General features: G+C 41.9%; 1 protein-coding gene across 1 annotated transcript in view; it reads right to left on the bottom strand.

Annotated features, from left to right (window-relative positions):
* The window catches only part of igf1rb (insulin-like growth factor 1b receptor), a 92,743-nt gene that overhangs the window by 27,049 nt on the left and 39,752 nt on the right, over positions 1-25,942 (bottom strand). Inside the window, exons 3-9 of the mRNA XM_017478356.3 lie at positions 5,801-6,104; positions 3,303-3,439; positions 3,063-3,207; positions 2,283-2,491; positions 2,066-2,192; positions 296-537; positions 7-174 (exon numbers count right to left, since the gene is read on the bottom strand). Of these exons, the coding sequence (XP_017333845.1) occupies positions 7-174; positions 296-537; positions 2,066-2,192; positions 2,283-2,491; positions 3,063-3,207; positions 3,303-3,439; positions 5,801-6,104 (1,332 nt within the window). The remainder of the gene's footprint in view (positions 1-6; positions 175-295; positions 538-2,065; positions 2,193-2,282; positions 2,492-3,062; positions 3,208-3,302; positions 3,440-5,800; positions 6,105-25,942) is intronic.

The following is a 25,942-nucleotide window of genomic DNA, read 5'->3' as shown; positions in this document are numbered from 1 at the left end:
CCAGACCTTTAGAGCAGTAGTTGTGCTGGTAGAGCTCACGGTCTTCTTCCAGCTGTTGCCAACGAAGTAGATAGTAGATGTGATTCCCGTTGGGAGAGACCGGAGGAGACCACTGAACCACCAGGCTCGTGGATGAGTTGGAGTAGGCACGGATATCAACAGGCATTGTAGGTACTAAAGGCACAATTTTTTTTTTTTGGGGGGGGGGTTAGAAAGGGGAAAAAAGGTTTCAAACGTTACACCATTTCACAGACCGTTATGTCGTTTTGAAGAAGAGTTTGCATCCCCTCTTTACCTTTAGGCTTAGTGAGAATATAGACCAACTTGCTCTTGGCCCCCAGAACGTGTGTGTCTATGTCCTCCACTACCAAAGTTACAGTCTTCAAAAAGATGGCGTACTGCGTCACGGGTTTAAGGCCTGACAGAAGGACCTCGGGGTTTCTATTTTGGTCCTGCGGTGAGTCCACATCCACCATCATCCAGCTGTTGGACCCACAACCGTCCTGATCGTCAAACTCTGAGATGTTCTGAAAAGGCCTGTCACAGAATGGAACCATCATATAGACACCTTTACCGAAGTGAAAACGATTTGGTGTGTATAATAAAGCTATGTAAGGATTAAAACACCACAGGGCATGTGGTTTTAGGAAAATAATCACCGATGAGGTGGCGTGATGTGGCCGGACACAAAGCAGTGTTACTTCTACCACCACAATGTTGATTATTATCCAAAAATAGCAAGCTGCTAAGTGTTTTATTCCTCTTCTACAACAGTGATTTGCCAACTACTTAAACTATAATTAAGTCAAGAACGACACATCATACTTTTGATTCATTTAGAGTTATAATTAATATTGACAAACGTCCATAAGCTATTTCCTGTTATCACTTATATTCTAACAGTTATAAACAAGTCCAACTTGACAACGACGTTGTCCATGACGATGTCTCCGCAACCAAGCCTAGTTTTCCTTGGTGTACATCTTGTAAATTGTAAGCCAGAAAAAAATATTAACAACACATATTTATAAATATAAATAAGACATTTCAAACAGGAAGGAAAACAATTTTATAAATTTGACCTTGCTCTGACCTTGACCTGTTTAAATCGACTCCAAAATCTTATCTTATCAAAACATAATGCCTTCACCTAGCAGTGGCGGAGGCATAACTACTGATCCCTGACCAGCCTCTTTTTCTCTCGGTCAAAATCAATACAACAAATAAAATGTCCAAGTAATCACAAAGTGCAAAGTCCTCTGTCTTGAGGATTTTCCTATGGCTGAGTGTTACAAGGTAGTACACGTTTCCTTCCATAAATGTTAAATAATCATCCCCTGATAACAATATCAATCATAATACATTTTTCTTTGCTAAATAATAGCACAATATAAAGGTTTAGATTATGAGGAGGCATGTGAATTGGCTGTTACTATAGTAACAAGTGTATTAATATCAACCTGTGATTTGCCTCGCAGTCAGAAGTACTGTCAGAAAATCAAGAATTCTACAGCACTGTGGCATTATCCCACACACATATACATTATATGGCCAAAGGTTTTGTATAGGCAATTAACGGATAAAAATTTCCCCTTCACTGGAATTAAAGGGCCCAAACATCTCTGAGCATGACAATGCTCCTGTGCACAAAGCGAGGTCTATGAGGACATGGTTTGTCAAGGTTGGAGTGGAAGGAACTGGAGTGTCCTGCACAGAGCCCTGACCTCAACCCCACTGAACACATTTGGGATGAACTGGAACACTGACTGCACCCCAGACCTCCTCACCAACATCAGTACCTGATCTCACTAATGCTCCTGTAGCTGAATGAGCACAAATCCCCACAGCCACGCTCTAAAATCTAGTGGAAAGCCTTCCCAGAAGAGTGTAGGTTGTTCTAACAGTAAAGGGGGACTCAACATTTGTTAATACCCCAAGGTTTTGAAATGAAATGGGCACATATGGGTGTAATGGTCACAAGGCCATATGGTGTAACTGCAGAAAATAAACTTGCAAGACTGCTCTGTGTGTTTTAAAAAAAAAAAAAAAAGGTCAAAACACTCACGCTTCTCTGTAGTACACTTCGAAACTGATGAGGCCTCTGTAATTCGGCGGTTTGTAGCGTTCCCATGTCAGCGCTATTGTGTTACTCCCAGTGCTATTGTTTATGAACTTCAGAATTTTACGTTCACCTGGAACACAAACAAAATCAAACAAACGTGAATCCAACCGATCCGACATCAGGTTCTAAGCGATTAACAGTTACTAGTTTAAACACGTACAGTTCACACGGCCTCCGTTGTTGCGGAAATCCTCCTCCACAAACTTCTCCTTGATGCCCGTTTTCAGCCACATCTTGCGGATCTCGGACATGCACAGGTGGGGGTTCCGGCCGAAAAAGAGTTTCCCTGCATGAATGGTCAGATTGTGCTGTGACCAGTCCCACAGAAACTGGAGGTGCTGGTTATCAAACGCTGAGAAGGCATACATGCTGCGGAAAATTATAAGGGCACTTCAGCATTTCGCTAAGGCCAGAATGAAATCAAGTAACAAAACAAAGCCCAGACATAACAGTGTTTTTGTTTACGGTCCATCAGAATGATAAATATGGTATAGCAGTTATACATTTATACATGTTCTGCCGGAAATTCCTAGAATTGTCGGATTCACATGAGATTATCTCTTCATAACACCTTGGTTGGTTTTATTAAGTGTGCAATTTCATGCATATTGAATTAGACAAAGCCTCATTTGCATTAATAAATGAGTACTTTTAAAAAAGCTCCAATGCAAAATAAATAAATAAATAAATCAGAAATCGACTATCGAAGACTGATTTCGATATTCATCATTTTTTGAAAATTTTTCACGTGTTGTAGTGTTGAACACCTTAAACTACTGGACAGCTGCGTGAGACCGGCGTGTAAGCCAAAATGGCAAAGTTTATTATATCGTATATTATTTGAAACAATTTGTTTACTACGAAAAACTTCAAAGGAAAGCAACTACTATGAAAGACGGTTCAAATATTTCACTAAGTATCAAAACACACAAACGCTTACTTATCGCAGAGCTCCTTCCCATTAATGTGGTTTAAACTCTTGAGGAAGGACAGCGAGCTCAGAGTGGGGGAATGAGAAATCTGCACACATCCCGTCACGGTCTTGATGAGGCCTAGGAAGTTCTCCAACTCAGACGCGATGTTGTCTGCGACACAGAGAAAGAACTGAGTGCCACCCAGAATCTGACCACAAGTGTCTCCTGCAGATGTGGAGTGAGTGAGCACGTGCACGGATACTTACTGCCACGCCGGATGTTGATGCGCAGGCTGCCATTAATAACAGTGCAGTCCTTTAGGGACTGTGCAGCGTCCACGGAGTCGATGTCTTTCCCGTCACACACCTTGTCGCACAAGCCATCACAAGCACTGCAGAACATACTGCGGGGGGGTATTTGATTCAATACAATTGTACAATGTTCTTCTAGGAAGTAAAAACACTTTCAGATCTCTTTACCCGAGTGTGTGTGTGTTATGGCATCACAGTTAGTCTTGGTGTATGATTAGACCTCACTGCTGACACTTTCAAAATACTTCATAGCTGCTCATGCTTACTCTCGTTTTGGGTCGAATTGGAACGCCCCCAACAATTCTGCCACACCCTCACTTTTCATCTGTAGAACCCATTCAGCCTAAATTATTCGCCTTAAGTAAATAAATGAATTAATTTTAAAAACAATTCCATTATTTAAAAATGGATTTGACATGACATGTTTTCTATTAATAATCTGAACCCCCTGTAATGCCACCACAAACCCCCATTTGGGAAACACCCTAAATCATACTACAGCAAGCTCCATGCAGGGGATGTGGACTGCACTGAAAACCTTTTGGCTGTGTCATTTGTTCCTGCTGTAAAACATGTTACAGTGCGGCCTCTGCTGTCTCTCCTAGCATACACGACGGTACAGTAGAACAGGACATCGCAGACCATGACACACTGATATGGAAGCAATTTGCAGCGGCTCTCTTCCTACATGCAGTTTGCATAGCTATCGTGATGGAACTGACCAGACTGCAGCTAAACTAAATTTCATTGCCTGTGCAATGACAATAAAATCAATCTTATGTTGTCTTCATCTCTTGCTGTATAATGTGCATTGCCAGAGCCATATCTCCCTGCAGTACCCGCTGAAGCTAAGCAGGGCTGAGCGTGGCCAGTACCGGGATGGGAGACCTCCTGGGGAAAACTAAGGTTGCTGCTGGAAGTGAGGCCAGCAGGGGGCGCTCACAATATGGTCTGTGTGGGTCCTAATGTCCCACTATAGTGACGGGGACGCTACAGTAAAAACAGCACCGTCTTTCGGATGAGACGTTAAACTGAGGTCCTGACTCTCTGTGGTCATTCCCTGGTGTCCTGGGGAAATTCCCCCATTGGCCCTTATCTATCATGGCCCCCTAATAATCCCAATCACTGAATAGGCTACATCACTCTCTCCTCTCCACTAATAGCTGGTGTGTGGTGGGCGTTCTGGTGCACTATGGCTGCTGTCACATCGTCCAGGTGGATGAGTGTCTAGAAAATGTGATAAACACTTACAGCATATTTTATGAAAAAGTCAATCATATATATACATTCATTAAAAATATCAAAAGAACAACAATTAGGGGATGTGATCTTTTTGTTTCTGTTTGGTTTTTTGCTATATACACAAAGATTTTGTAATAATATTTCCTTTCGTTTTTACCACCAGCTTGGTGTGTTTTTAAAAGATTGATGGCGGATGAGGGCAGTTAGCACTTTTCTCCGAGTGTGTGACACTGCCTGTGATGTAGCGTGAGCAGCAGTTCGCATACATGCGCTGGCTTCATGTGTCTTGGAGGAAGCAGGTGGTAAGCCCTCGCTCTCCCTTATTGGTAGCTGTGGTGTGATTGGGGGAGAGCAAATTACTGGGGAAGAACCCGAGATGCTTGGAGTGTACCTGGCTCTGTCATTGTAACCATACTATGGGAAGTTGCAGCTCAGTGGTTAAGACGTTGGACTTCTCATCAGAAGGTCACTTGTTAAAATCTCAAATCACCTCCAAGCTGCCACTGAGGGGTCCTTGAGTAACCCTCAACCGCTCAGTTGTATAAATGAGATAATTATAAGGCGTTCTGCATAAGGGCGTCTGACAAAACGACAAACATAACAAACGCAACCAAACTGCAAAAGAGCACACAACGAGTTACATTTACAGATCCAAAAACAACTACATCAGGTTATATTACAACGAACAATGAATGTAAATTAGTACACTTGATTTAAACCGATTAATGCTAAATCATTACAATCTATCAAGATTGCTGTTGTAACGCTCTATTAACTTTAAATTTACAGATCTCTTATAGTCCTAGATGTACTCAAATCTTATCCATACATTAAATTAGCTGTTGATAGATTTTAACACCCCGGCGTGCCACAGTAAAGGTGCGACTACAGAGACGGAGCTGTAAAATGCCTCTTAACATGCTTATCGCATTACAAATATCTATTTCGGGCTTAGTGTCACTGTTTGCTCACACTACTGGTCTGGTCTATTCCTTACAAAGCTGCACTTTAGCAGGATTGGAGCCGAGCCAACCGATCTGCTGATCGTGTGGCGAATGCGTCTAGAGATGAAAATAACCGGAGACAGCGATGGACTTGGCCTCCCGTTTCATACCACTGGTTTAAAGACCAAAGGCTATGATCGGGCACCGGGCTTCACTGCCGGCGCCAAAATCAACATGACTATAGATGTTGTGTGGGGTCTCACGTACCTCTGACTGTTTTCACGATTAAAGCCAGGTGGGCACTCCATCATGCACTCGCCCCCGTGGATGACGAAGCGCTCCGAGTAAGGCAGGTGGATCTCGGAGCACATTTCTAAGGTGATGCAGCGCCAGCCCTCGAATATGTACATGCCCGGAGGACAACGCTCCACGCAGCGGCCTTCGTGGGAGTAGTGCTGGCAGGCGGCGCAGGCCGTGGCACTGTCTGGTGATGTGCAGCTGCCCAGGCATTGAGCGTGGCAGCACTCTCCTGAATACGTACATGCCCGCTGCCCACATCGCTCCGGGCACACTAAAGAAGAAAGGAGGAGGAAGAAGATGAGAGAGAGAGAGAGAGAGAGAGAGAGAGAGAGAGAGAGATGATTACACTTTAACGATGATTACAACACCAAAATCCCACCGCGTTCTCCGATATAGTCTGTGTGCTCCTTGAGAGTTACAAGAGCAGCATAAAAACGAGGTGAAGATTTAAATAGACTTATAGATTTAGCTATCAAAGTGCAGCTGAAGCCACAACAAATCCACCACAGTCATTTGAGAGGACTGTTTTGGTTTTGCCAGAGGCGCCAGTGGCATTGCGAGTGAACAGGAAAGCCAGATGTTCTCTTAAGAACCCAAGGAAAGGTGGTGCTTCTGCCTTTCAAAAGGTTTAAACAGGCTTTAAGCAGCTTTCATTTCGCCCTGTATTAAAAAAAGAAATCTAAAACAGCAGCAGGAAAAGGCAGAGAAATTTCGAACATTGGAGCTACTAACTAAAACCATTTACCGTTCATCACATTTCGATCAAACCGCTTCAAAACAAAGGAACGGTTACATAACACAGGAGTTTAATACGCAGCTCACTGATCAAACAAAAAAAAAAAAAGTCCATAAGCTCTGCTTTTGGAAGTTTATTTTGCTTCCTCTGATTATTACGGAACTATGATGGAAAGGAAAACATTAGGAAATTACAGTAGCAGTTCAAATGTAGTTGGCAAAACGTACCTGATTTGATTTATATTTAGTCGGCAGAAGTTAAAGCATCATTTCCTGAGAACTGAGACTAGTCTGTCCTTGCTAATATCACCAACTACAACGTCGTGTAGATGGATTTAGATTGGTGATACTTTCGCAGCAGAACTTTTGATTAATTTCATGTACTCACTGTTCAAGATAGATAACCAAGACTATAAAACGCAACAATGGTAAATGGTCTGCACTTATATAGTGCTGTTTTAACTTTAGCGGTTCTACAAAGTGCTTTACACTGTGTCTCATTCACCTGCTCGCACACCGATGGTCGAAGAGCTGCCATGCAAGGCACTAACTTGCCATCGGGAGCAACTTGGGGTTCAGCGTACGGCTGCAACTAACGATTAGTTTCATAATCGATTAGTTGGCCGAATATGTTTTCGATTAAATCGGATGGGGGCAAACTTTCAGTGCCATTTTTTCGTTTATTTAAAATAAAATCCACAAACTGAGTGTTACAAATATAAACTTCTGACTAAAACTTTACACAACTGTTTGTCCGATTATACAAGGCTGAAAAGAACCCAATACACGCAGACACACGCATCTAGTCTCTGAAGCGTGTTTTCGGAATAGAAGCAACGTAATGAGTAAACGTACCCCGTACCATGCGCAGACCAGCTATGCACTGACAACGATTTCCATAATCAATTATTATTGATTTTATCGATTAGTTGCTGCAGCTCTAGTTCAGCATCTTGCCCAAGGACACTTCGGCATGTGGAGTCACGTGTGCCGGGAATCGAAGTGCCAACCCTACGATCAGTGGACAACCCGCTCTACCACCTGAGCCACAGACGCACGATGCTTACGAAGACTACTTAATCATCATAGAACAGGAAGTAGACGGTGTTCTAGAGGAAAAAGGTGTTGCAGAAGTGACTGGTGCAGTAGAGGCATTAAATTGATTTGTACAGTGTTGTATGCATATTTAATCTATTTGTAAACCCTTCGTCCTCTTTTGTAAAAATAAATAAATAAATTTTTAAAAAGAGTAAATAAATAATAATAATAAAAAAAATAATAATAATTAAAAAAAAACAGTTTTTGGCCATTTTGAGCTGTAAATATCTGGTGGCAACTGTAGTAAATATAGATGAATGATGTTAACTATATACTTGTCTAAATGTTAGCTAGGTCAAACATACGCTAATAGAGTTTATGTCACATTGATCAGTTTATGATTGAGGAGTTCCGCCGACCATTGCAGCGTTGGCTTGATTTTTCATTCAATTCCACGATCGCAAAATCCTGGAGGGACTGAATCATGAACTCTAAATCTGGGGGAGTGGTGGTATTATTTTTTGAGTGATGACTCATTGCAGTGTAGTCTGATGTTAAATCGCAGAGCTCCGACACAAAAACGTCGGCAGGTCTGATGTTTGTGACTATTTCCAGTGTCCCTCAGCCTCATCCTTGGCCTCCTGATCTCTCTCTAATGATCAGACTCTCGGGTGCCCACATGTACAGTTCTAAACCCCTGCAGCCACAGGGAGGCAATTGTAGGTTAATAGTGGTTGCACTGCGCTGAGAAAATACTGCGTGCTGCAAGACGAAATGTTCGGGAAAAAAAAGAAAGAAAAAAAAAGCATAAAACCACATCACTGCCGATCATCCGCATGCTAAACATAAGGGCTTCTCCTTGTGAGGATCTGGGTAGAGATCGGGCTCAGTCTTACACACAAATCCAGTCCACAGATTCTAGTCAGCCAGAACTACCAACCAGATCCCTCTGCTATCATTCTAAATAAGAGCGCATTGTAAAAGAGGAGAGAGAGAGGAAAAACTGATTCAGGTCAGAGCACCAGCAAGAAAAACACCAGCTTTAGCTCAGAAACGGCCGACATTTAAATGAGCTCCTGCTTCTTGCTCTTGAAGATTGTTCTCACCGTTTCCAGAGCGGGCCGGAGGCATTAGTGACACGCTGTGAGCTCGGATATCAACTCAGGTGACACCAGTACTGAAACTCCAGGAGGAGGGGGGAAAAGAAAAAAAGAAAAACCCCACAATGGCAAATGAGATCGTTCGACGATTGCTCTCACAACACACTCCCTCTCAGTTCATGTGAACTCAGATGACCCCTGGAGGATTAAACCCAAACAAAGTGCTGCACGGAGTAAGCGTAATTCTGCTGTAATGAAGGAGCCGTTACGTGTAAATTCCCACTGGTGGAGCCACACAGCCGCTCTCTGGAATTTTCCTACTGTTAATGTACGACAGCGCAGTAATGATAAACAAGTTCTCTCCCGTATAGTGTTAGTGACGTGTGTGTGTGTGTGTGTGTGTGTGTATAAACAGAGTACATCCGCTCATGCAAAACCCGTGTGTAATTTGAATATTAAAGTCAGCGATGGCGTATGGAAATCATGGTGTACGGAGACGAGGCACTTCTGCTCATGTGTTTTGGTAAATGAAAATTTTGTTATTAAAACGCTCTGAAATCATTTTTAAATGAAGTAGTAGACCGTGATGTCTGGCAGAGAGGACACCCTGGATATCCTACAATAATAAGGAAATATTACAATACATCATCGACACTTGTGATAAATTATGATCCACTATACACTTTGAGAAATTGTGGATATTACTTCTTTTATTTATTTATTTTATTTATTTATTTATTAAATGCTAATTCACATGAAATGTTTCATCTTTTAAATTGTAAAAAGCTAAAGAATTTCCAACCCCCCCCCCCCCCCCCCCCACTCCTTTTCAGCGTTAAACGTTTTAGTAAATAGAAATGTAAAAAAAAATTTAAGAGTTAAAAAAAAAAAAAAAAAAAAAAAATCCCAAAACAATTAAATATAATTATCCGGGTTTATTTGCTTTCAATTAATGCAACACTATTTTATTCGTAGTAAATCCTTTGCAAACTATCCACCGTGATGCATATACATCTCTCTGACACACGCTTGGACTCACCTCTACCTGACATTTCTTGTGTCTCGGATAAACATCGTGAGCTGACTACAGTGGAAACGGCTATACAGGGAGACAGCGAGAGAGCAAGAACGGATGTGTGATCAAGGGTTAGAGGCTGTTAAAATGTAGATAACCTTGGGGCGAGCCCCAGCAGGCCAGACAGATCTGGGTTATAAAAAAAAAAAAAAAAAAAAAGAAGGGGGGGGGGCAAAATGGAAAGTTTCCACAGGAGATGTTTGGTAATTCTCAACAGCTTTTATATCCGAGGCAGCTGCTGATAGAAAAACATCCTCCAAAAGTGTGTAGACATGCCTCAGGTAAAAAAATATTAATGGTGTATCGGAGTTAAAGGAGGAAACAAAGAACAACTGTTACAAAACAGTTTGTTTTTTTTTGTCAGAGGTGGAGGGGGAATTTCCACAAGGACAATTCGTAATAATATTAAGGAAAACTCCACAGTGCAGGTTCTATAATCCATCACCTCAAGCAATCATAATTCTATATCATCACACAAATCATAACTGCATCCTTATTGTTCTATGACACACAGCTATACAATACAGGCAAAAGTTTGCGGACACATGGCCATTACACCATATCTGGTTCTTCCCTAAACTGTCGCCACAAAGTTGGACGCACATAACTGTATATCATGTTTATATGCTTTCGAATGACAATTTCCCCTTCACTGAAACTACTAAAGATATGAGATTGGCACAGCATCGGATGTTGCCGTGACAGAATTCCTGGAAAACGTCCAAATATGATAGTCATTTTGTTCAAAACAAAGACATCTGACAGTAATACATCATGATGTTGAAATCTTTTTGCCTTGCCTGCAGAGAGCACGTTGCGTAAGGAGCCAGTTTAACAAACGTGGTGGTATTAAAAAAAACAAAAAAAACAAAAACACAGTCAAGTCTGCCTAAAGGTGTGGAAAAGCTTGATCTTCCTCACACACTGGATGTCTCGTTCTGCTCAGGTTGTTGGATAGACACACAGTGATAGTATCGTAGCAAAACCGACAATCGTTTCAGTTTAAAATCAGATACCGGCTGTGCTGTCAGAATGTCCGCGATGCTCCTACAACGTCACATCACCATCAAAACACACGAGCGCTTACACACACACACACACACACACACACACACACACACACACACACACTGTACAGCAGCCAAAGGTTTAAAAGGTTTAAATAACCTGATAAAATACAGTTCAGCATGAACAGAGATTCGTTGGATGAAAAGACGACGATGAAGCTCGTGTTTAAATGGAAGCTCGTGTTTAAATGCGAGGGTTTTTTTTTTTGGTTTTTTTTAAACCGAGGTGATGAGAAAGAAACTGGTGTAAAACTTATATGTCAGTTTAAACGTTATAGTTTGACAGTAATAACGTTCATCCAGAAGTAGATCGGGTTATGAATGTAACGAAGACAGGACGTCTTTCGGTGGAATTGGAAACGGATCCGTGTCGTTTTTAGAACTATACACTGTTTAACGTCTGAATCTGCATGGGCATTCACTTCAATAAAACGGACAGGTTTATTGTTGAAACACTTCTAAAGCTTACACCAACGTGCACACATTTTAGCCTCACTTATCTAACCATGTGACAATGGATGAGCAATCGGACTATATGGTGGCTTAGAGGTTAGCACGTTTGCTTCGCACCTCCGGGGTTGGGGGTTCGCATCCCGTCTCCACCCTCTGGCATGGTCTCCTCATGCTTCGAGGGTTTCCTCCTTGCGCCTCGTGTCAGCAGTCCAGGCTGGTGGGGGTGGTGTAATGGTGTGGGGAATGATTGATTGGCATTAACAGGGCCAAAGTGTGCTAAGCAATCATCGCTTGAATGCCACAGCCTATTTGAGTAATGTTTCATGAACATGATGATGGGTTCAATGTTCTTCTGTGTTCTTCCAAGTCACCGGATCTGAATCCAACAGAACCCCTTGGGGATGCGGGTGTACGCGAGAGTTGCAGCACAAAACTGCACCTGAAACATCTGCACAAATTGTGTGATGCAATCATGACAACATGGACCAGAATCCCGAAGGAATGTTTCCAACATCTTGTGGAACAGATGAAACGAAGAATTGAGGCTGTTTTGGGAGCAAAAGGAAGCCCTACCCAGTATTAGCCTAGTGTTCCTGTTCAGTGAGTGCATACGGAGATATCATCAATAATTAATTCCCCAACTGCAGGATTTTCTTATCTAAATCACAGATAATTATGTGGAATCCAGAAGCAGCAGAAAACTATGTGCATGCTTTCAGGTCCAGAAAGCTCCAGTTCTAAACCAATATTACTAGACCGTGAGGGAAATGTACACTTGACAACAGTATCTACAAAATGTCTTTGGAGCAAATTTGAGAAGTGAACATCACCAGATGTTGATGGGATCACCAGATTTGATGGTTTTCAAAACGTTCAAACACTTCCAAACAGAGCAGCTACATTCCCGAAGTCTTCTGCCGAATCTTTTAGCATAAACTAATTCCTTCACACGCACACTTCAAACGAATGTTTGCTTTCCGCTGCGTCGGACTGTACAGTGCCGTGGAAGCCACAGCAGCTGGAAAAGCTGCAACAGTGAGCTAGAACAGCTGCAATGCTCACACCGCACAAGGCTTCACACAAACGTGCGCTGCGTTCTTTCTCTACTCCATTTGGGCTGCTCTGTGAGGGTCGTTTAAACGTGCTGTCCCACTCGTCCACGTGTCCACATTGGTCAATGCTGCTATCGTTAGAGCTTTCCAACTTATTGTTATGCAAAGGTATCAAATAAAACATGCTTCAGTCATACAAGGAACAATCAGGATAGAAGATGCGCGTTGGTCAACAAAGAAGAAACATATTTCGAGAGTTTTAAAAACTGTTTCATTCTGGCAAAAACCTAGTGCTGGAATAACTAGCTAACATTTAACCTGAGGTCGTTTTCAAACTTAAGTCACGTTTACTGCGGTCCGAATCAGAGTGCGATTGTTCCGGTGCCCAGACGTAGTGGAAACTAACGGTGTCTGATCTTCGGCTAGAACGCACGCGCAGGTTACTTTACTTCCTGAAGAAGTCCGGACCCGAGTACGAGTCGCGTTCACATTCTCAGGAATCGTGCCTCAGCTCCAGTGCAACCGAACGCAGATTGTATTTCGATGCTTTTGCGTTCGCTCGCTAAAACCTTTGCGTCCTTGATTCGTCGAGTTTGTTTAAACCGTACTTCCGGTTTTCCAGAAAATAAAAGTTCCCTTCAGTTCCCCCTTCAGTGCACATGTGCAAAATCACGATGTTTTCTGCTGTTGCTGTGTTGAAGGGCTGGTGTATGCCTGATCATCGCATGTGATCATTTATAGCGTTATTTTTCTTTTTAGATAAATTAGGTAAATTATGAAAAAAATGCGAGCATGCAAAATAATGCAAGAAAATAAAGAAAAAACCCCCCAAACAAAACGGGGAAAAAAAACTTAACACAAGTCAACTGTCCAAGTGAAGCCTCTGACTCGTATCTGCTCACATACAAACACTTCAGAGTTTTGAGTTGCGTCCATTTGCATTTCAATGCCTCCCTTGCTCTCATCATCATGTTCTGTCTCCATAACAACCCTGGTCCGAAAAAAAAATAAATATATATAAAATCTCCAGTGTGAAAACAACCCAAGTCATACTCTTGAGATTACAAGACAGAAAAGCAATAACGCATGTCCTCACTGGTCTCCCGCTCTGTTTGCTTCCAGACAACAGGATTCTGAAACCAGAGAGTTTACTAAACATTTAGTCAAATCTGACAGCATGCTGGAAAATATTTTCTTCAAAACAACGTGTCACAATTTTGTTGGTGAAAATGATAACGTGATTCGTACATCTCCCCTGCACAGCTGGATGCAGAGGAATACCGGACTGGAAATCCCATTCTGGTATGATCCTTTTATTAGCTAGCCCACTGGGAAAAGTAACAGTGCCAGTGTGCTGCTCAGTCCCATGTGTTAGTTGGCAGGAAATGGACTAGGTTACACTGTAATTGTTTCTGGCTAGTAAAGCATAAACGTTATTTTCTCTTGACGTGTATAATTGTGAGGTGGCTGTTTGTAGTAAGCGCTACAGTCCGTACAGGATTTCAGAGGTTTTGTATTTTTTTTGTTGCGTCAAAATGCTCAATTTTGCTGCGGCTTTTTTCCCCCCTCACAAATTTTGCGACGCAACTTGGAGTGTGTCTTGTGCTTTTTTTTTTTTGTTGAGAAAAGCTACTTGAATTTGGCAAAATTGCATTTCCATGCAATTGTTTTGCAGGATCTTTGTCAGTGATGTTTGTTGGCTTTGGCTGAATACGCGTTGTGATGACATCACATGACGCGTCTTCGCCCCAAATCTGGGGTAATTTTTTTCAATTCCAATATTGCAGAGGTTCCTTGATTTTGATTTCATTTCTGTGATCGCGAAATCCTGGAGGGACTGGAGAGGCATGATAGCTTTACTCTTGGCTTGGTCAGCGTTTCCATACCTGCATGCTCCTGATTCGATGCGTGCTGCACCACCATGAAGAAAATCAAGTTTAAACATTAAGTAGTTATGCGAAAGTCATGTTTTGCAAACATGTCCTTTAGTTGCCAGGAAAAAGATCTGATCGGTCAAATCTGACCGCCTGCATGACAGCGAGATCCTCACGTGAATTTCTGTTGTCCTGATGCACAGATCTATTCCGCTGTCCATCAGCACTCTCGTTTCAGCCTCAGCTCGAAATCCAATCATAATTCAGCACTCGCAGAACTGAATATATATTTTAGAGCATTAATCACTACAGACTGTTGAGAGTAATATGTTAGTGTAGCTTTTATAAAGCAAGCCTCGCCCACTCCCACATGCACAAAATCCCACACACACACAGCCTACGGCATCACGGCACAAACAGTAGAGCCATGGAACACGCTCCTCAGGCCTTTTTATTTTTAGTCAACATCGTCACCTCGGCCTCACTTCCCTATTAATTCAGGAAACTCTCCAAGTTCATTTGAGGTCTTCGCAGCTCTGCTGATCTTGGCTGCCATAAAGCAGCATGTCTGAGGAAATCAGGTTGCACTTGCTGGCACGGTGTGTCCTCTGCCTCTCTTCTTCTCTCTCACCCTCCCAAAACGGAGTGCGCGTGACGAATTAAGGACAAGAAAGGCACAATATGGAGCCTGAAATGCAGAGTTTTCTGGAAACTCTATTTAAGATTTCAGGATTCAATAAAAGCCGATAAAATTTTTTATTTTTTTTTAACGGCTTGCATAACAAAATAAACCGAAACAAAAACAGCTGCGTTGACATCCCGCGTCGAGAACGAAACTGCACACTGAGGATCAAGCTCAGGTTTCCCCGTCGTTCATCTCCTGCTGCCGGGTGTCGCTCTGGCAGCGAGAAACACGGGTCGTCGATCATCAACCGTATATAGCTGCGTGGAGAAATAAAGCGCTTTGTGAAGGTAGAAGAATAGTATGAGCATGAAGCGGCGGCCCGCGTCAAGTCGATGGATTTTACAAACCTGGCAGAAAGCAGCTGCGGCTACTGTTAAGTAGTCTCGCTACTGGAAAACACTGCAAAACATTTCCACTGACATATTGAGGCACAGACAAAAAAAAAAAAAAAAAAAAGATCAATTAGGCTTTCCTCAAAAAGAAAGCACCAAACATTTGTTACTTTTCTGAAAGTCCTGCCCACGTTTACATCACCATAACGCAGCTGTAATTAAAACCTGACTGCTTAAAAAGCAGCAAGTAAACAAATTCAAAACAGTCCAGTGATTAAAAAAAAAGAGAAGGAATGGAAAGAAAGAATAAAATGAACAGAGGAATAATAAGAACCGAAAAGGACAGGACTCACCACCCACAGAAAGATGCACACTAATTTATGCACACTAAAGATACACACTAATGTGTAAAATACACACTAATTTATGCACACTAAAGATGCACACTAAAGATACACACTAATTTATGTATATATATTATTATATAGTTTACAGCCCGTGTTGTGTATTTGTCGTCCTGCACTCGTCTCACACTGTTGTGTATTTGCAGTCTACGCAGTCTTGTGTACCGTTCTGTGTTGCACTCGGTCCTAGAGAAACCCCATTTCGTTCCGATGTACACAAGCTATGTAGAGGACTCGACACACAACAGATGCACAAAGGAGGCGACTTTAAGCTTAAAATGCAGAAAATAACGAATAACAGAAAAGACAGAATCAAATAAAATTGTTTCTGTTGCATCATTTCTGAATTTTCTCGGCTATCTGTCTACAGATGTTGTAAACGGTGGAAAATTAGCTGTGACACGAGAATGCTACATCAGTCCACAGGTGATCATTTCTGTTTCTGCCACCCTAGAAGACGGAAAATCCAAACCAGAAGGAAAAAAGCGCGACCTGTAATATACGTGAAATTCTTGCTAGAACACGTGAAATGGAAAACTTACGCCACAGACTTTCTTTCTTTTTTTTTGGTCCAGGAAATGACTTCATTACCTCAAGGAGTTTTAAAATGGCCGGTCTGATGAAAACGAGCTGCTGGCAACAAAATCTGCAGCTTTCTTTTTTAATCGCTTGCATTATGTGCATGAAGTGGATGGAAACTTGGCCGTGCTCGTTGTTGTCCTGTTGTGATGAGGGTGCAGAGGCAGCCTGGGGTGTAGACCGGGCGATTTGAGTTGTCCTGTTTGTGTGAGGAAACGCTCTGTTATGAGCTCAAGTGGCGGTGAGGGAGTCGGTCCCTGCGCAGGGTTAAAGCTCAACAATGTTCATTAGAAGGCTCTTGCACTGGTCGAAAACAGCCATTAATCATGGCCAGGTTCACGGGGATTGTTCCATTGTTACATATCGTTAGCTGTCCAGCTGTTTGTTTTTTTCCTTAAGACGACGTATTTAATCATTTAAAAACAACCCATTTTTGGTAACACTAACCTCTAATGCCAAATAAATAAATAAATAAATAAATAAATAAATAAATAAATAAATAAATAAATAAGTCGGCATATTAGGGGTGTAATGACACAATCCAAACAAAATTTAATTCGACTCATGGTACTGAATTCATGGTTTGATATTCTCGGAATATTTTTTTTGCTGTATACAACTATAAATAAGTGTAAATACGGTAAATGAATTTATAATAATGAATAAATTGTCTAAAAAATCTGATCAATTGAATAAACAAAAGTCTGTGACCAGGGGAAAATCGACTGAACCATAACGAGGTCCGGGGAAGCACCTGGGGCAGCACCTTTCAGCTGGAATTAGAGCTCTAAAGTGGGCTGAACTGGCGGATTTCCACTGCCTCTTTCTCAGGCAACGTAAACTACAGAGACATGAAGCTGGTGTGGTATGAAAGCTAATGAAGAACTCTCTGTAACGATTAGAACATGATCACTTAACTATATAACATAAAACTTTTTGAGTCCTGGTATTGGTGCATTCTCTTCCCAAATCACATGATATTTTAAACAAATTTGACAAAAACGATCAAGGACTTGTCAAGAATTGCGCAGTTTGCTTCATTTTCATCATATTCACTACGTTCTACAGATCATGACACGATCACACTGTCGTCATTCTAGCACGTGTTTCCCTCTTTACATTTAACTCCGCTGTATTGTTCATTTCCATACTGTGTTTCCTGTACTTGTCTTTCTCTTTCTCTTTAAACTTAAGGACAGGTGCGAGTGCGTCCCTGGCACTGAGAGTCTGTTTGCTCTGTTCAGCCCGTAGGCTTTTGAACATTCATGATGTTCAAATAGCACGGTGTGAGGTGGCCAGGACATGGAGCTTTGGCACAACAGGCACAGCTTGGCTGGTACAGCTGTCACCTCTGATTTCCTGTCTCTGTGCTTTATGGCAGTAGAATCCACACTGACGAAGACATGGGTGTCAACTATAACTAATAATCCATAACAAAGCGCACCTGTGCCATTTCTCCACGACAAACGGTGCTTCAGTTAGCTTGCAGGAAAAGCAGTAACTGCCCTTACCCTGCTCCAAACTGTTACAGCTGTCGAGCTGCAGAATCGAATGCATCGTCATATCACTGCAAGCACCTTTTCTTGTATGTAAGCAACACTTTGCCATGAGCGAAAAAAGAGAAGCTGAGGTCAGAGAATTGCTTTCGGATCTGGTTTATGGGCAGAGCCATGGCAGGACATGACGATGGTATTGGGGTACGGCGGGGAGTGATCTCCGACTTTAACCATGGCATGGTTGATTGTGACGGATGGGCTGGTTTGAGTATTTCAGAAACTGCTGATCTCCAGAGATTTACACACACACACACACACACACACACACACACACACACACACACACACACCTCTACACGGTCTGGTGCGATAAATAAAAAACATCCAGTGAGCAGCAGTTCTGTGGGTGGAAACGTCTTGTAGATGTGAGAGGATGATATCAGAGGAGAATTACCAGACAGGTTTGAGCTGACAGGAAGTCTACAGTAACTCAAATAACCACTCTTTACAACCATGGTGAGCAGAAAAGCATCTCAGGATGCACAACATGCCAAAACTTAAGTTGGATGGGCTGCATGATTTTATACACTGCACTGCTGCTACACGACTGGCTGACTGGATAACTGCATGAATAAGTATGTTCCTAATAAAATGACCAGTGAGTGTAGAGGTCATGGTTGAAGTAAAAACGTAACATTTGTCTGTTTATTTCTGGGGAAATTAGCCTACAGCATAACAGTCATACCCGGCTATGAAACGATGACAGAAGTAAAATAATTTTTTTTTTTTTTTATTGTTAATAAGGGTGATACGTGTTCACCTCGCGTGTCCGACTTCAGTCCCACAACATTCCACCCGTGTCTATTCTGCGCCACCTATAAACATCTTTCTCTAAATGAACTATAATTCAGATACACATCTCAGCAGACGCTTGATGGATAGTTGTTATGAAGCAGCACATGATTTAGATCAATTTACAGTCATTTCAGCTGTGTTGTGTGTGTGTGTGGAATCCTAAATGGCTCAGCAGTTGAACAAACAGTACACTCCATAGTCTGCAGAAACCACTACTGCACTGCCTAGAGAGTAGACAAGGCTTCTGAATAAATAAACTTAAACATGAATGTTAAAGTAATGAACTGTTTTGTTCAGGCCGTACTAGACATATCGTTAGGTTATTATAATTCAGACAGTGGCTTTCTCGGTCTGAATCGTTCCTTCACGAAAATAATAAAAATCTGTTTAATATAGCTGATACAAATCATTTGGATGAGTATTTTCCATATTCGCTCGTATTCATTTCCCCTGAAGACTCCTGTATTTATATTTAACCTCACAGTCAGGTTCTGATCTGTTCGAGTGCGAGTAAGTAAAAGTGGAATCAGGGTTAGGCACGGTGACGGTAAACAGCAAGCAGCTTAGACACGTCTGAATCATAAGGACTTGATCCCTGTACCAGACAGGTGTTCTGTTCCTGCATGCACAGGATGAGCACTCCCTGATTTAGGCAGTCTGCCTCGAGCCATCGGGATTAGCTGCAGTGATTAAGAGCTGGGGGTGGAAAGGTATGTCCAACCCATGCCATCATAACAGACTGTACTCAAGATCTCTAAATCACTTTACATTATGGCACAATATATTATTCTTGTTGGGGGGGGGGGGGGGGGCTTGCTTAGAGGGTGGGGTTTAGGGGTAATAATTGGCATGGCATAACTAATCCCTTTTTTCCATGGTTATTAATGTCATCCCTGTCTTCTCTCTCTCTCTCCCCCTCCGGCCCTGAGGAGTGAGCATGTGCGCGTGTGTGTGTTGGCCGTGAGCAGAGAGAAGCTGACAGTGATGAGCGAGCAGGAAAGCTGTCAAGTTTGTGTTGAAAGGTTTTACATGATTTTTTTGACTACCGTGCCACAGACATGAGAGTAAACGGAAAGCTCACACGTGACTGTACTTTGGGTCTGCTGTGCATCTGAGAGGCTTTCAGCCGACTTCGTTACACACTGCAAACAAGCACTGTGTGAAGGCTTTGCTTGCCGCGACATGCACATGTCACGCAACTAATGATGCGTTCAAGTCATGTCAGAAAGATTGTATTCACAAGCTGAACGCACGTGAAAACAAACAAAGTGGTAATTACGAGTGGGGAAGCTCAGGATTTTCTATGAGTCAGAGTTCCCGAGTTGGGGGCGTGTCAGTAAGAAAACATGGTGGAGTCGATGGATGCAACGTCTGTAGCTGACGGTAAATTTGTTGAAATTGAATGTTCACTCATCTCAGAAGCTGATTTCAGTTATGATGTGTTTGGTATTCACAGGAAGTTATTCTCAGGCATTTTTATTTACAATAAAACAAGTTAATGTTCTGCACAAAATATGATAACGTTGTACAATTACTATAGAATATGTAACAAAGTTCATATACTGATTAAAACCATAAAAGCATTTAATTTTCCAGAAGTACAGTTAAAAAACTTGCTGTATTTTTTTGGAGTTAATTAAGAGAACATGCACCGCCATCTTGCGCTGACCAAAATGACTCATCGTAATTACGACTTCCCAACTTGTAAATACGAACTTCCCAGGAGGACTTGAATGCACCATAAGCCTGTGATTCGTCAATACAAAGGAAGCGTGTTCAGATTGAATCTTTAAAGCATTGCCTATATTTCACTAGCATGCTGAACTCGCCATGCTCAACTGTCGATTGATTTAACTCAGAAGGGCTCATGTAGTACCTGCGTATTATTACGCGAATAAATATTAAACAAAATAAGCAGCTTCTCTCATCACCACCACCACCAGTCATTTTTTTGTTCACTTCTAGCAACTCCTGCATCACCACAGCTTTTGGTGTCAGCACTTTACTGTAGATTTCTGCAGTCGTGGAACTGTCATGAAATTTTAATAGCGCCGACTACAGTGGTGTAAGCAGTCGTACTCTGAGGGTATGAGAGGCAGTAAGCTGCAGAAAGGGTGGTTTCGTCTTTGTTCAACCTATGCAGACGTCGTCATCTCATTAAGTATGCTTGTAACACACAGATTCCAAGTGTCGCTCGGCAGGGAGGTGGATGGAGTAAATCAGAGGTTCTCAAACTTTTGTAACTAAAACATGTTGCCTTATATTCGTCTTACATTCTAAAAGCATTCGCATAAGAATGATGTAAATTGGGATGAAGGGCGCGTCTCGTTATCCATGATGTTGTTAAATCTCCAGCTCTCAGATTCTCACTGAACAGAGCAGACACAGAGAGAGGTGAGAGTGCAGCGGGAAAGCAAGACCTCGTGCTTGCAGGACAGTACTGCCGACATTTGTAAAGTTGCTACGGTTTGTCCATAAAGTCGCTAGATTTGTCACAAGGCGCTTTTTTGGTCTGAAAAGTGGCTAAGTTGGCAACACTGGTCTGCACTGACAGCTAGATAAAAGGCAGGCAAAGTTCCGCCTCTACAAAAAAACAAAAAAACAAACAAACAAACAAAAAACGCAGAGGGAGAGAGAACATGGGGTTTTTCATTTAAGCACATTCTATTTGAAAAGCAATACAATACACAGAGGACCCAAATGATGCCCTGTCTGTGTGTTTTCTTAAACAATTTGCGCCCCCTTCCGATCGCAAACCAATGTGTACGAGACAATCCTCAAACCAATGTGGAGCTGACTACTCGCATCATGAGGCAAGAGACAAAGCGAGAGTCGATTCGGAGCAGAACAGACTGGCAGTGTGCTGGGCCAGACGCCGGGGAACTGGAGAGGCCTTGTTTAGGCAGAACATGGCACTCTCTTTGTACACACTGACGAGTGTGTTAATGCGAAACTAAAAGACAAGAACTGGACCGTTTCAACTGTTGCTGTATTGAGGCGGAAAGTTGAACATTTATATTGTTACAGAGTCAAGGTTAGTCATGGTGTGTGATTGGACTCTTACCACAACTTTGACTCAAAGTTCAGATGCTTTCTGGCTGTGACCTCCCCTCCCCCCCCCAAAAAAAGTCACAATCCCCTTCATCTGGATTACCCCAAAGCCATACTACATAAAGATCTATTTGTGTGTACAGGGCACCTCTCTCGCCCTCTCTCTCGCCCAGCTTACAACCACAATGTGATAAATCTTGACAATGGGCCTCATTTACCAAGCTGGATACGAACAGATTTATTCGTATATCGTACGTACGAGCATTTACATAAAACATTTGGGATTTATGTAATATGTAAGTCCTGTAAATTCAGAAAAACGTTCGTACCCTACTCGTGCTCCCAAGTGTGTGCAAATTTACATGAGACGACAAACTAATGTAAACCTCAACTTAATCGACTTCAAATCATATACTTCGCATGGATTACTGCACTTTTCTCTCTCTTGTACACCATCGAGTTGTTTATTTTTATTAAGTTCACAGAACTGAGCGGGCATTCTTATCCAGAGCAACTTACAGACTTGTAGCATTGGAGTAGAGGTCCAGAGATAGTGGATCTTACCCGATACCGATAACTAAGTTGGGCTTTACCTGCTGATAACCGATTAATCAACCCAAAGTGAATAACTTCAAATAACACGACAAAATTTGTCAGTGATAGATTTTATTTCGCCTCTAGAGGCCGCTCTCGTACTGTATTAACGATGGCGGACATTTCTCTCAGCCACTCCCACAACGGGCGCAACTGGGAAACACCTATCGGTGTGGATTTCTGCTGATGCCCGATAGTTCTGCTACCGGTGCCGGTTAATCAGCAAAAAACCAAATCATTCGGTCGACCTCTACCGTGGAGTCCATCAAAAACACATCCTCACGCTAGTTCACCAGGTCAGGGAAGAGTACCATGGAGAAATGTTTTGTGAAACCGAATCATTTTTACATTATTGGCATTAATTAAAGTATACGAAAAATAAACAAAGCGAGTCAAAACAAACTTATAAATTAAGACAAATAAAAGTAACCATGCAATTATGACAAAAGAAATAGCAGCAAGCTGTAAACAAACGCCTGGGCTGATGGAATATTTGGTGCTCGCTAATTATCTTTAATATAATATACTACAAAATATTTGTTACATTTCAATTTCACTCCTGTCTTTCAGACTTCACTCTGATTGCTGGTTTTGTGCTCCCAGCTGTCTGTGCACTTGAGCTTTTATGGAGTTTTGTGGGTGGAACTACATGCAGATGAGCTGAGTCTGGAGCATGCGTCGTGCTTTACGGCTGATAAAACATGCGCGTGCGAGCGCAAAGAAAATCAGCCGTTCTGAAACTTTTGCAAATCCAGCGGAAAATTTGAGTTTGTTTTGGCTTCCGCAAACATTCACATTCTTCAAACTTGACTAAAAAGATCGACTGTTTTGTGTTTCACTGCTGGATCATGTTTAGTTTTAATGCTTGATTAACAATAAGGTCATAATGTGAAACTGGTGCATGGTTCTATATTTTTAGACTTGGTTATCATAATGCAACACCCCTATTCAACATTCAACAACAAGGACAGATTTGGATATCACGCTCTCCTAAGAAAAGTCGTTATTTTGGATTTTCATAGACATGGCTGACTTCGCACAGTCCGGCACAATTTAATAAGCAGCACTGCAGTTTCTTGAAACTTATCGTGCCTATGAAAATTACACGCACTCTCTGAAGCCAAGCGACTGTCACCCTCTCTGAACATGGGGGGTGGGGGGTCTGGTTTCCCGGAGGACTGATTCATTCTGTCAGCATGTTGATTGTTCCGTCGTGGCATTCGAGGCCGTCTCGGAGCAGCGAGCACGTAGACGTGACTCCGCTGGAATCCGGCGTGCCTTTCATGTGTAAAGTGGCCACATTAACACAGCAATGAGACGGCGCAGCAGTACGGAACGAGTACCGTTAAAACGCCAGGCCGTTTCCTCCCAAACACTCCGTAAATTCTCAAACAGACCCGGGGGCGAAGACGCTTATCTCGTCTGAAAAACAAAAACAGTCTGACCTTACACGCTCACTCGGAAGAGTCTGTAAAGTGCTTAGTTTATTACTGTTCTGTAATGGAAACATAATACAAACACACACCTAAATCACAACGCGTTCTCATGAATCTAAGTAACGATCGAGTAAGAGGAGAGCATGACATGCTGCCAGATAGGTAGCTCAGTATTCCCTTCCTGAATTAAAAAAAACAAAAAAAACAAAAAAAAACACAAAAAAAAAAAACACGAACCTTTTCGGAGACAAAGACGGGAAAGAAAGAACAGCTCTTTATCAGGACTGGATGTTATCCCAGATGGAGGTGAGGAATATAGCTCAGTAAAAGAAGAACATGCCAAGAGTAACCCAAGCTTTATTTTTTTTTTCCCCCAACCCTTGTCTCAGGACTGTTCCACACACTCACATTACATACACCATCCTGAGCTATCAGCTGACCCCATCTCTCAGGACTATGGGAACTCACCTGCGCAAGCACTTTTTGTCCTCTCATCTGATTGTGCCATGCCAGGACCTATGACTCAATGGCTTCTAATTCCTCAGTTTCTGCAACTTTTGGTTTCAGGGTTTCGATCCAAGTGGCTGTGAGTGATTTGTGAATTTGTATATAAAACAAGTAGGACTCAACACCTAGATGTCTCCACCGCCAACAAGTCTAGTCCTTCTTGGTACCAATTTGTACACCAAAAACACTTGGATATATTTACGTTTACATTTATCCAAATGAGGAAACGCAGGCAAAAACACGAAGGCTGTTTCAAACAGGAAAGAAACTATCGAAGGAATACCAATTCACACATTTGACCTTGCGGTGACCTTGACCCTTTTGGGATCGGTTCCAAAATGTAATCAATTCATCTACTGGTCACAATATATGACTTCATATAAATCCTACAAACATTCATTCGAGTTAATGTAAATATTTCTTTGCATTTCTTTGAGAGATAGGGCTGGGCGATATATTCAACATAATATCGGTATTGTGATACACGATCACGTGATACACTTTTTTGAGATATCGTTGGTATGGTGATGTATTTTAAAGCTTTTTAATAATTACAAATTGTAGAGAGTAGTAAACAGTTTGTTAGCTAAATGATGTGTCGTGATATGCATCATAGAAATGTCCTCAAGTATCGTTATAGGATATTTTTGCTATATTTTGATATATTTCGCCCAGCCCTAGTGTGAGACATTAAGAAGAGATGTGTTAAAGGTTGAAATCCTTGATGCAGACCCGGCAATACAGCAGAACTGACTAATCTAATCTATGGGGGGAAAAACATGGTTATAGTGCAGCAACTCCAGCTTTTTGCTTTTTTGTTTAACAACAACTTTGTAGCAGACCCCCTGTTACAGCGAATGTAAGACAATGGAAAATGTTTTCAGAAACAAACACAAAGATCAATTAAAAAAAAGAGAGATGTGCATTTACTCTCCTCAACATAACAGGTGTCTCAACTGTTCAGAGACTGTAGTGTTTAGGGCTGGGCGATATGATAAAAATATCACATTACGATACTTCAGGACATTCCTACAATACACGATGTGCATCACGACACATAATGTAGCTAATAAACTGTCTGCAAAACAGTAGTAACCTCTGTGATACTTTTCTTTAATTCCAACAAAGATGACCTACCGTAGATAAGTGTATCACGTAATCATTTCATCACGATATCAATACTATATCGATATATCGCACAGCCCTAATGGTGTCGAGGTTTCTTTTAAAAATGTTTTTTTTATCTTTACAGTCATATGTAATGTTTAAGCATTAATAAGTAACCGCTGTCACCATTTAATCATGTTAGCTGCTTATCCAGGTCTTCCTAAGCAAGGAACTTCATGTAACCTTCAGAAATTCCAATTGAACATAAACGTGTGAAGAATCGAACTCTGAAATTGAGATGGACTTGGTGAGTGTGTTCCTCGCTCTGCAAGACGGTCACTTCTCTTCAGACTAACAAAGTGGTTGGAAGAACAACATGCATTTTGGAAAGGTGTTTAAATTGTTTACAACATATTTGAATGGAAATGTACCCGGTCCAATAGCAGGAAGCTGTTTGGGAGCGTCTAAAAGACTTTAACGGACCGTGTGCAGCTCTTAGATCAACCAAATCCCTGCTAAACAAACCAGGAGCACTAACTGTCCATCCTATAACGGCACAAGAAGGACAACCTGTACCAGTCAGTCATGCAGAATGTCTGGGGGAAAGACCAACACGTTATGTAACCGTACGTGATATGAGCTGCAAACCGCACAGGCACGTCACATTCT

Source organism: Ictalurus punctatus, chromosome 10, assembly GCF_001660625.3.
Source record: "Ictalurus punctatus breed USDA103 chromosome 10, Coco_2.0, whole genome shotgun sequence".
In the NCBI taxonomy this organism is placed as follows: Eukaryota; Metazoa; Chordata; class Actinopteri; order Siluriformes; family Ictaluridae; genus Ictalurus; species Ictalurus punctatus.
This window is presented reverse-complemented; position numbering and strand designations above follow the sequence as displayed.